The sequence below is a fragment of the Anopheles ziemanni genome, chromosome 3, assembly GCF_943734765.1.
Source record: "Anopheles ziemanni chromosome 3, idAnoZiCoDA_A2_x.2, whole genome shotgun sequence".
NCBI lineage: Eukaryota > Metazoa > Arthropoda > Insecta > Diptera > Culicidae > Anopheles > Anopheles ziemanni.
Genome location: NC_080706.1, coordinates 41,303,493 through 41,315,288, shown reverse-complemented (window position 1 = coordinate 41,315,288; position 11,796 = coordinate 41,303,493). Strand labels below are relative to the sequence as shown.

Below are 11,796 nucleotides of genomic sequence, written 5' to 3'. Positions count from 1 at the left end.
CGATGGTGGTTGGCCAATAGAAATGGCAGTAGCACAACACAGTAACGATAAACGCAAGAGTTTAGTCGCAGCTTATTTTTCCGTAAGAGGTCAGACGAGCTTCTGAGTAAAAGTACGGTATTTCGTACGCTAAGTTTTTTTTTGCCATGATTGCTTTCTAATAGTAGAAATTAAATAAAGCACACAGTATCATCTATGGTGCTTTAGGTTAAATTGTTCCGTTACCGAGCTGGTTCTAAAATCACTCAATTTGATCAGATTGTGCATTGTTAAAAACATTAAACATTGAAATTGACTTAAATCAAATATCCAGTGTCTGGTGTATGAAAAGCAGGAACCTCTACGGAAGGTAAAAACTTCAACTGCATGCACTCGGAAAAGGAGAGGAAATCGGTGCAAGCGAGACAAAAGAGTGCGAACGACGAATGAGAGCGAATCGCGGTTGTGTGTTTGTGTGAATTTACGTGTGTTTTCAGTGTGTTTAATGAGGTGATGATGGTACAGTTTTGATCGAGCTATAGCAGAAAAATATCCTTTTCTTTCCATTTTTTTAGAATTTAGCATCTTGTGGTAGTGGCACTCAGTGGTAATAGAAAGTGAAATCAAAGAAGAAGAAGCATAGAACACTGCCCGAATGAAAGTTCTGGGCTTCGCTCACACATATCTTTGTTGAAAGCAGTGGAATTTTGCGAGAGTAGCCGCCAGGTGCCGTCAGACGATAAACTAACGATTTAGACGATTAGTGTGCATACGCGTGCGTGTGCGTACTGTATGTGACACTACGAATTAAAGGGTTTGCAAAAAGAAACAGACATTAGAACGTCGCACGAAACCCTTGCATTGTGCATTGTGCAAAGCAAAGCGCGGGTAGAAAAAGTAAAAAATAACCACCATTGGAACGACGACCGGCAGCGAGCGGCAAATCAGCTACGGAGCGTGCGGCGGATAGAGAGAAAAAATAATAAAAAGGAAGACACCGTGTCGTTAAAAAAAACATAGCGCAAATAACAACGCCAGAAAGGACTGCGTACAGTAGAGCGAGAGCCGAATAGACAAAGAGCAAGCGCGCGAAAGAAACAGGTGTTGAGTGTCGTTTCGTTTTGGAGCGAAGAGAGAACACATCTCTCGCATCGCTAAAGAGGGAGATCTAGGAGCCATTGTCGCCGTACAGCAGCCGCCAACCAACCAACCGGGCAACCAACAGAAATCGTAGCGAAACCTACGCGCGCAATAGGACTGGGGAGTAGCTGGTACTGTGTAGAGGAGCGTTTGCGACACTACGTTGACAGTGGTTTTGCAGAAGAATCGTATCGAATAAGGGTGCAGATTGGAGTCCACAGGAGGCGGCGAATCGTGTGCGATTGGTAGATATCTAATCTAATCCAACATCTAGTAGGCTGTGTTTATTGAATCGTCCAGAAAAGAATCAAAATGACAGACGAATCCTACCCCAAGACGCTGTACGTCGGCAGCCTCGACCCATCTGTCACGGAGGAGCTCCTGTGCACACTCTTCAGTCAGATGGGCGTCGTGAAGAGTTGCAAGATAATCCGGGAGGCTACCAACGATCCGTACGCGTTCATTGAGTATGCGAACCATCAGTCGGCCCAAACGGCGTTGGCGGCAATGAACAAGCGTATGTTTCTAAAGAAGGAAATAAAGGTCAATTGGGCGACGAGCCCCGGAAATCAGCCGAAGACGGACACCAGCCAGCATCATCACATCTTCGTTGGTGACTTGAGCCCGGAAATCGAGACCGAAACGTTGCGCGAAGCGTTTGCACCGTTCGGTGAAATTTCCAACTGCCGTATTGTGCGAGATCCGCAGACGCTCAAATCGAGGGGTTACGCGTTTGTGTCATTCGTAAAGAAGGCCGAGGCCGAAAATGCAATCGCAATGATGAATGGTCAATGGCTAGGTTCGCGCTCGATCAGGACGAACTGGTCCACCAGGAAACCACCGGCACCCAGGGAAAATGCCAAGGGTAAGTGAGCGAGCAATAGTCCGCCAAGGTGCATTATTCCCTTTAATTCAATTGTGTTTTTCCTTTTTTGTAGGCATTAAGAGCGGAAAGCCTCCAGCATTTGAAGACATCTACAACAACACGAGTCCCACCAATACGACGGTTTATTGCGGTGGGTTCCCGCAGAACACCATCACCGAAGATCTAATTCAGAAGCACTTCGCCCAGTTCGGGCACATACTTGACACGCGGGTTTTCAAAGACAAGGGCTATGCGTTTATTCGGTTCGCCAGCAAAGAATCGGCCGCCCGTGCCATCGAGGGTACACACAACAGCGAAGTCCAGGGATACCCGGTCAAATGCTATTGGGGCAAAGAGAACGGCGGGGAGGTTAACAGCAACGGCATCAATCCGGCCGCTTCGGCACTTGTGGCGGCTGCAGCCGCCTCCGGCATGATGAGCATGAATGGCATGGTCGTACAGCAGAACGCCCTGCAACAGAATGCAGCTGCTGCTGCCGCTGCTGCTGTCGCTCAGCAACACAGTGGAAATCCGCAAATGACACAGGCTTCAGCGGCTGCCGCTGCGGCCGGTGCACAGTATCCTTATTCCACCGCCTACAGTCATATGTACTGGATTCCGGTAGGTTTACGGTGTTTGTGGAAAATTGTGTCTTTTCACAATAATACTATCTTTAAATGCATACATTGCAGGGTGGTTATCCGCAGATACAACAGGGATATGTTCAACAAGGATATTACGCCTACCCAACGGCTTACGCAGCAGCTAGCCCACAACAAACAGGTACTTTGAATCAAATTATTCATAGAGTAGTGTATAAGCTTCAGTCTATTTCGATTTCCACAACAAATTGTACTGAGGTTGCAATACTACCTGTACCAGCAGGTCATACTAATACTTGTCTTTGGAAAAAGTAGGGAGAATTTTAAAACAAACTATTTTTCTTTTCCCAAAAATCGCCCAAAATCTGTTAAAACTTTTTGTTGGCATTTGCCTCGCTAAATTGCTTCCATCACATATTAATATATGTGTGTAGCTTTTGTTTTTGCGAATAAAGTAAGGTTAGTTACGGCTTGCGAAGAATATTTTCACAAAACACGATTTTTGATTATCCAACTGCTGGGTAGATGAAAAATATGACCAATTAAAGAGGGTTAGTGCACAAATGTTTAAAATATGAGTTGAGTCAAACAAAAAGAACTTGAGATTTATTTCGATATTACGTTATGATCTTTATCTGTGGCGTAGTGAACGTCTTGCCGCGGTAATGCCTGCTCATTTAAAGGCCACTAGTTTTTTATATATATTTTTTAGTCAGTAGAAGGGAAGTTAGCATTTTCGTACAGATAGGGGTCCGATTCTGGGTGGATTTGAACGTACGTCTCCAAAAATTCAGCTATTTGGCTGTTTTCTAATCGACCTTTCCCGTACAGCTATTGCGCTACCCGCAGTTTATGGTATTTTTAATAGTTGAAACTGAAAACATAAATGACACTTTTCTTACACACTCTCTAATCTATTTCAACGTCGTTTAGCTATTGGTTTGTTCAGGAGCAATCAAGCTCAGATTTAGGGTTATGAAGACAAGATCTCTTCAAGATTTATAGATTTGTTACCTCTATTTAGTTAACATCACTTCATGTTAAGTTTTGGATAAACGACTGTTTGCATTACGAATGTGTCATGTGAAATATGTATTCAAACGACCAAATTATGATGTTTGTTCGAATCTTTTTCGCACTTTTTCCGTAGGTTATCGCATGATGCAACCAAACATGGCTGCAACTGGCTGGGGTATGCAGACAGTGCCCACAGTGGCAACGAATGGTGCTGCTGCAGCGAACATGGCAGCGGCAGCGGCAGCAGCGGCCTCCTCACAGCAGCCAATGATGTATGCAACCATGCCCCAGTTCCAAACGCAATGAGAACTATTGAAAAATTATTCAACCAGCAACAGCAACAAAATCAATATTTTCAACACATGCAGCAAACCCAACAACATGCAAAACAATAACAATATAAGCAACAGTAATACAGCAAATTTTAACAGCAGTCTCATGAACATCGGCACACCTTCTACTCCCGCAATTGCAAGCAATAGTAGCAAACCACATTTCGGTTTGATGTCAAACCCTCCTCCACCCTCTTCAGGATCGTTATCATCAGCATCGATGGGCAACCTTGCCTCCACGCCTGTCGCTGCCGCCAATGCATCGACGAACAGTGCGGGATCGATGCTACTTGCCAACAATAATCATGGCTCGAACCCGACGACGGTTGCGGCTGCGGTTGCAGCTGCTGCTGTAGCGGCAAAGATGAACGGTAACGCTATCCACCAGCAACATCGACTGTCGGCGGCAACACCCGTGCCATCGTCGCCCTCTCTAATAACATGCCACCCAAACGGCATCGGTGGTGGAAGTACTGTCCTTTTGAGTGGCGGGTGTGCCGGTGCTTCCAGCAATAACCAGTCCGCTGTGTACCAATCACATTCGCCTTTGTCGCAACTATCAGCAGCGAAAGCTATTGCTGCAGCGGTAGCAGCCGCAGCAGCAACGGTTGCCCAGCAACAACAGACTCATTATCGCCAGCAGCAGTTACATCCACTGTCGACATCGCTAACAGCAACTTCGCCGCAGTTGGCATTGCCATCGAAGAGTTCGTCAATTTACATTAAACATAAGAGTATCCCTATCGGAGATGATAATCATTCTTCTGGGTCTATGCGAACATTGACTGGTTCCTCACAAAAGCAATCATCAGTTACGAGCAATACCCCGAACGTGGCTTTGGGCACCGGCACCGGTACCAGTGTCAGCAGCGGCACCATTCCATCGATCTTGGGATCGTTTACCGGGGGAGAATGCAACGATACTGTACGGACGCTAGTGGCGACAGTGGGGGCGACAAGTATGATCGCCACACTAGCGTCGCCTGTGCCGTCGAAAATGCTGCTCACAACGTCGTCCTCTGGTAGTCATAGTAATATAAGCATCGGTAGTACTGTTAATCATGTCCACCGGTTTATTACCGGTGGTCTGTCTCCGTCCTCATCGTCTTCAACGGCGACTGGTGTTGGTACTTTTACTCCGTCGTCGTCGTCGTCGTCGACGGTTGTAAACCCGATGGACAGCCACACGCAAAGCAATGCATTCAATATCAGCAACAAAAGCGGTAGTCAAAACGTCGAGCTTTCCAGCACGAGTCCGGAAGTTGGTGCTTCAAATAATATTGCAAAAGGTGAACCATACGAGGTGCAGAAAGATCTATCATCGGCATTGGATGTCAATGCTTTATACAATGAAGGAGCCATGGTGCAGAGTGGATCAGCATCAGAGGAATACGTTGAAAATAGCATAAGCTGTAGCATTAATAATATTCATCGGAAGTGTAACACTCTCAAGCACAAGGTGACCGACAATGACGACGACGGCGGTGACGAACCGGCAACAAAAAGGCGAGTACCGGGAGGGGTATGTGAAGCGAACGACTATTCCAACGCGAATATGACTGAAACGGGCGAACTTATGAGTGAAGCGAACGGCAACGAATCGGGCGGAATCGATGGAAAGGATGCTGCCATTATCAGAACGTTTGCCGCGAATGGGATTGCCGCTGGTGGACAAAGTCCACGTTCAACAACACCGCTGGAAAGGTGCAAGATTCCTCTTTGAACGAGCGATTGAGTCGGGAGTGTTTTTGTAAGGTTTGTACAACGCCAAGTAGGGCACATTATTCCGGCGCACTGTACTAGGTAGAATGCTAACAAATGAGAGGTGTGAGATACACTACAATTTACCTGTTCTCTCCATCCGGAAGGGATTCATTTTTCTAACATTGATCAAAGCGCGTTTGAAGCGGTAAAGCGAGGCGCCTTCCAAGCAAACGGATTAATTTGACGATGGTTCACCATAACAAAAAAGTGAATCATTATATGATCATGGGAAACCGCATCAAACCAAGCCAAACATATGTTTTTCGGACTTATCAAACATATGTTCTTCTGACTTATCATTAATATCGCCTCATTTTGACCCATCACTCAAGCGGCATCTCCTTTTTCTGGCCTTCATCTGGTAACCGAATTTTGAACGCCCCGTAGGAGTAACGAAATTGTGTGCGAAACATTCGAAGAAAACCTGTTTTGAAGACATCGTTCTCGGCGAACTTGTGGCAGGAAGTGTACATACTATTACTCAAAAGGATACCAACAGCCACTGCAGAAGAATGTTTCCTGTGCGCAGTCTTCATCGGTCATCGGCCAAATTTGCATAACTTTAAAAAAAAACAAAAAAAAAGGACAAACACACCTCTCAGGGTTCGCAATACGTCTCTTCCTTACGTGCAAATTTTGTTTGATGCGCTACCCGAAGCGTTAATAAATATCCCTTGCTAAAAGGGATGGAAGAGCTGACCGGCGGTAGCACAACATAGTACAGAAAAGGATAAAAGGTTACCAAAAAGGACGGTCGACGCACCCGCCTAACGGGTAAACAGCAGTTCCTTGAGGGGTTAATTTTTATAGAAGGGTCTAAAACAGGACGCGCGAGCAAATGTTCCTTTACATCCTCCGGGCGCACCAGAAGGGAACAAAGCGTTAAAAAAAGAAACGAACATAACGGTAAATGGTGAGAGAGGGGGAAGATGTTTCTGCTCCCTTTGCTGTCAGTATAAAACTGGTTGAATGTTGATCAAGAGCATACAAAAAATGAACAGTAAACGCGACGAAATTAAATCATGTTCCGATGGCAGAGAAACGCACGCAGTACGGTACAGACGCAGACAAAAAGGATAGAATGAGTTCATGAGCCAGCACGAAACATCTAGCGGGCGTATCTTTAAACTCTTTTCTAGTATAACGAGAATGCAGCGCTGTGAAATAGAAAGACAGATTTTTTGAGCCATGCATATTTCACTTTTTAAGCTCATCTAGTTGACATTGAAGAATGTCACGAAGGCTTCCAATGTGTCTACGATATTTATCAACTCAGGGTAATTTTCTTTGGTTTTTTTGTTACACAACGGTCTTAATTTGGAGAAAAATATTGCACTGCTCTGTTGTGTTATTTTGGCTTTGCCCGGAATCGCAGATAAAGTTCCTATGTCCATTTTAATTTTATTTAATGCTTGGAAGCTTAATTTTATGATGCAGGACTGCTGTGGTTTGCTGCTGTTGCTGCTGCTGCTGCTGTTGTTGTCGATACTTTTCCTTTCCCAAATTCCTGGGCAGAACTGAGGGACAATGTAAAAATATGAAACAATAAAAAGAAACAAGAAACAGATTTTTTTCGTTAAATAAAACCTACTTTAGGTGGTCTGATGTGTGAAAAAAAACACAAACACACAATACCATTACCCATCTACTATACTATATCCTGAAGAAACAGATACATCCCATGAAAACTACAAATAGAAACGAGTTTTTTAAGGATCTAACCTGCGAACGTCGACTTTACCATAAAACCCACGAAATCATGCACGCACGAGCGTGCCGTGACAGCATAAAAACGATAGCAAAATAGCTGATAGTTGAAGTTGTGGTGGGTTGAGTTTTTAGATTCTCTTTTGCCTAAATGGAACGAAATGAATTTACTGTAGGAAAACGACAAAAAAACACACACACAATTGAGCATTTTGCGTCTGACACTGCACCGCCCAAGGGAACCGGCTGAGATAGAGAGTTGCAAGATGCATTAGAAATTATGTATATTTATTGTCGGGGAGCAGCGCGCGCAATATTCACGACGATCGATGCACAGTGTCCGTCGCCTGCCAGTGCTGTTGCTGCTGTCGCTGCGACCCTTGAAAGTTTATTAGTCAACGGAATGAAAACGGACGCGGAAGGTGACAAAGTAAAACAAAACGATAGATGACTGAAGCACAATGTGGCGGTGTGTGTCGCATAGGGTTGGGGGTAAAAGACGTTGTGAAAAAGGGTGCAAGCAAAACAAGGATATATTTATTATACTACGTAACGCACATCTAAGAACGCACTTGTGTCTCGTAAAGGCTGTACGGTCGAGGAAAAACGAAATGGGATGGTGACGATCATGTGAGAGTGGAACGGAAAAGTGTCACCGTAAGTTATTACTAAATGATAATCATGATAGAGAGCAAGACGACAGGAAGAGATACAAACTAAACAAAAACTAAGAAGAAAGTCGATCGCGTTAAATCGACAAAATTCGGGTGTTATCCTACCGCTCTTCTCTCTACTCTGAGTAACATTTCCAAACCGTCTTGGAAAGGGCCGTTTTGATGTGAGCTTTACTACCGTATTCTGTTCGTCTTGCCGTCAGAAAAAAAACAACAACTACCTGTCGGTGCGCACAACTATCGGACGGCGGTGTGGCACCTTCTTACATGCAGGACGAAGCCGAATTAGTAACCAACGGAAAGCGACGCGTGTGCACATCTCAGGAAAGGAACGAATCGAAAAGCGATGAAGAAATTAGTTTTTTTGTTTGATTGTTTTTTTTTGTTTTTATCATTCTTAAGCTGCTTTCTTGTTTTGTTTTTCTACCGTGTCCCGGTACGATGGAAGGTAGGAAGCGGTTGTACACTAATGTGTCCCGGTCACGGATAAAGACGATCTTTTGGCGGGTGTTGTGTGGTCCTGGTAAAGAAGATAATGATCGTATGATCGAATGAATGGATGGATGGATAGATGGATGGATGGAAGGATGAAAGATGAATGGATGGATGGAAGCGTGAGTGGTGCTGTCGGGCGCAACAACAACAACAACAAGAAAAGACCACCCCACCATACTACCGAGTCGTAGGGGAATTGGAGTGGGTCTTTTGAAAGACTCATGTAGGAATAAGGGTTAAGCTACAAGAGAAACATGAAATAAAATAAAGTAAACGAATAAGCATCTTAGACGAATGAGGTTGAATTAATCGAAATGAAAACTCAATTTATGAAAGAGAAACAAAGGACATATACCGATGCAACAAATGAAATTCGCTGGATGGTGGATAAATAAAACAACAAAAATATTAGGCCAGAGAAAGTCATGTTCTCTATCTTCCATTAACGCGCATGAGGTGTGTTGGCAGACAAAAAAGAGGGATGAAGGATAAATCGTAGATTACTGCTGCTGGGTGACCAAGTTTGCAGCAGTAGTCAAAATCCAGTGTACAAGACGTAGTTGTTAAGGAAATAAGGGGATGTTGTTTAAAATATTGAAAACAAAAATTGAGTTAGAGGAATGTGGAGTAAAGCAGCCGCTTTGTAGAAAGGATGTTCTCCTGCATCATTCGAGATGGACGAAGTAAAAGTAAAATTTACTATTTACCCACAAACACTACAGCCTTTTGTGGCAGCAAATGGGGGAAAAGGATGGAACTTAATCATTATGCAATGTTTCCGTTCTGACATGTTTTTCCGATGAGCTTTTGCAGGGTTCTTCCATGTTTTATGTCTTTTAGGAATGAGTGTTTGAACCTCGGTTGTTCTGTCATTGGGAAACAGTAAACTTTTGTTCGACCGCAAGGATCGCTAACCCCTGGAGAGTCCAAATAAAATGGGCCCTGGTTTGTGGTGAACGGGGCGCGAGGATATGATGCTAAGTAATCGAATGGTGAAGCGGTTTGGCGATGCTTATACATATATACACGTAAAGAACGTCGTACGATGTGTCAGGTAAGTTAGTGAAATAAGATACTATCCGTTAAGCACTACCCTCTCTAGTGTGTAAGACATAAAAAAAAGAAAAAAAAGATAAGGGTTGAGGAGCGGTTAGCAGTGGGTGCGGGGAGAAGATAGCGTTTAAGTAACCAATTATTTAAGGAAACTAGATACGGTACGGTAAAGCTAGGTAAGAAAGGTGGAAAGCTGCGCAAAATATAGTGGTTAAGCAAAGAAATGAGTAACACGGCGTTGTCGAACGCCAACACAACACACAATGTGCAAAGCAACTACACGAAACCCCTTCACCAGACACAACACAAAGCAACGACATTGAGGAATGAGAATGAGTGAACTATAGGTAAAACTAAGTGTAAGTAAAACTAGCGCGAATAAGCATTAAATTAAGCGTAAATGAACGGGGGTTTGTGGATAAAATACTGCAAACAAGCGGTTATGAAGAACGCGTAAAGGGTTTGGCAAACGAAAGTATAAAAGACATACAAAGTAAAGATCGGTCTGAAAAAGGAGGAGGAGGAGGAGGAGGAGGTGGTGGTGGTGAAAAGTCCTGCACACATGCGTGATTGATGAGGTAATGATATAATGGTAATTAATATTATATTTTAGACACTAAGAACAAGAAGATGGAAACAAAAATTGCTGAAAACAAATGAGAACTCCATGAGGAAGGGACAAGCATCAAGTTGGAGCGGGATTGAGTCTTAAATAGCACAAGGAAACAGATATGCTCGCTGAATCGATTGCCTCTCCTGTTTACATCGCTTTGAGGAAACATTCTTCCATTGTTCAACGAAACGATGCTAACGCAGTCAAAGTAAGATAGATTGAGTATGTGTGTGCGTGTGTGTGTGTGAATGTATGCGAAAAAGAGAAAGAAAAGAAGAGGACGGGGCAGGCGAGGGATGTAAGAAAAAAAAAAGAATGTATAAGGGCTGAAATAGAATAGCTTGCAAACGTCCCTGTAAACAATTTCCTCACAACGCCATTTTCGTGATGGAAGGAAAAAAGCAACAGGGGCAACAAGCAGGCAGGAAAGGGGAGCTATGTAAGTGGGAAAGGATAGGAAAGAGAAAGTAAAAAGGGACGAAGGGAAAGAAAAAAGAGAAATGTGTGATATACAAAAAAGAAAAATCGAAAAACTTAACAAAAAAAAAGGAAAGAAGATCGAAGATGAATCAATTATAGTTATTTTAAAAAAGTAATGAGATGAAAGCAACAAAGTGAAGGAAAATAATAAACGTGGAAAGACGAGCAAACAGATTGAGGAAGAAAATGGATGAAAAAAATGAAACAGTTTGCATCTTTATTTCCCAACGGTGGTTGGTGAGGCATTTGAAAGAACATGTTCGGGTTTCATTTTAAGGTTGTTTGTAGGTATGACTTTATTTCATCTGCATTTCTTACGTTACCAGCTATAGAAAGAGTTGTTCTTTGTTTTATCTCCTTCGGTTTCCACATTAGCAGCTGTGTTGCGGAGGATCGCGTTGATTCAACCCACTCTTCTCGTTACGGTTAGTACTGTAGTATCAAACAGAATAGTGAACGTACCGATTGCTCCTATGTATATGCAAAACAAAATTATTCGCATTATTTAAAGTACTTATTTGATAAACATCGCTACATTGGGGTCGTTTTCGATTGTTTTCCGTACCGATCGATAATGTTGACTACTGTAGTAAGCGTGTCCCGACTGTGCGCATACAATTTTCGTATGATGCTAAGGGGATTGCAGATAAAATAACACCTACTTTGATCATTCGCAACTTGTGTTGCTTTTCGGATGGAATGTACTGATTGTTTTCGCAAGCTAAAGACGAAAAACAATCCTACCTGGTTACCGTACAATTGTTTTCTATTCTAACGACAACTAGCACAGGAATCGAGAAGCTTTGCATAAAGGAGGAAAATATTTATCCTTTCATGTTATTCAAGTTGGCTTTGTCGGTGGAAATAAATGTGAGAAAACGGTTAGCTATCGAGTGACGGCAGATTAATTGTGAAGAGGCTTTTAGATTTCTATCGGAAGCTACTATAGAGTTACGGAACGAAGAAACGTAAATTATATTTGCTAGCTAACTTTTTCGCTATTTTGGTTTGGTGTTTTTTACAATCTCTCTTTATTTTGCTCCGATCGTTGAAGTTCTTGAAAACTGCTTGTTTG

At 43.2% G+C, this 11,796-nt stretch overlaps 2 protein-coding genes across 2 annotated transcripts; both read left to right on the top strand.

Annotated features, from left to right (window-relative positions):
- The first annotated feature begins 1,313 nt into the window (after positions 1 to 1,313).
- On the top strand, positions 1,314 to 3,909 carry LOC131288971 (nucleolysin TIAR). The gene is made up of 4 exons (XM_058318155.1): positions 1,314 to 1,984; positions 2,058 to 2,605; positions 2,677 to 2,767; positions 3,737 to 3,909. Exons 1-4 carry the CDS (start codon positions 1,432 to 1,434, stop codon positions 3,907 to 3,909), a joined length of 1,365 nt encoding a protein of 454 aa, XP_058174138.1. The 5' UTR covers positions 1,314 to 1,431.
- A 75-nt stretch (positions 3,910 to 3,984) lies between these two features.
- Positions 3,985 to 5,658, top strand: LOC131284742 (uncharacterized protein DDB_G0271670-like). Its single transcript, XM_058313603.1, has one exon. It carries the CDS (start codon positions 3,985 to 3,987, stop codon positions 5,656 to 5,658), a length of 1,674 nt encoding a protein of 557 aa, XP_058169586.1.
- The last annotated feature ends 6,138 nt before the right edge of the window (positions 5,659 to 11,796 follow it).

Bases quoted from the DNA above. Each gene is read 5' to 3' on its own strand.
- LOC131284742 (XM_058313603.1), top strand. From the start codon at position 3,985: ATGCAAAACAATAACAATATAAGCAACAGTAATACAGCAAATTTTAAC.
- LOC131288971 (XM_058318155.1), top strand. From the start codon at position 1,432: ATGACAGACGAATCCTACCCCAAGACGCTGTACGTCGGCAGCCTCGAC. The intron at 1,985-2,057 runs GTAAGTGAGCGA...CCTTTTTTGTAG, and splicing joins ACCCAGGGAAAATGCCAAGG to GCATTAAGAGCGGAAAGCCT. The intron at 2,606-2,676 runs GTAGGTTTACGG...CATACATTGCAG, and splicing joins GTCATATGTACTGGATTCCG to GGTGGTTATCCGCAGATACA.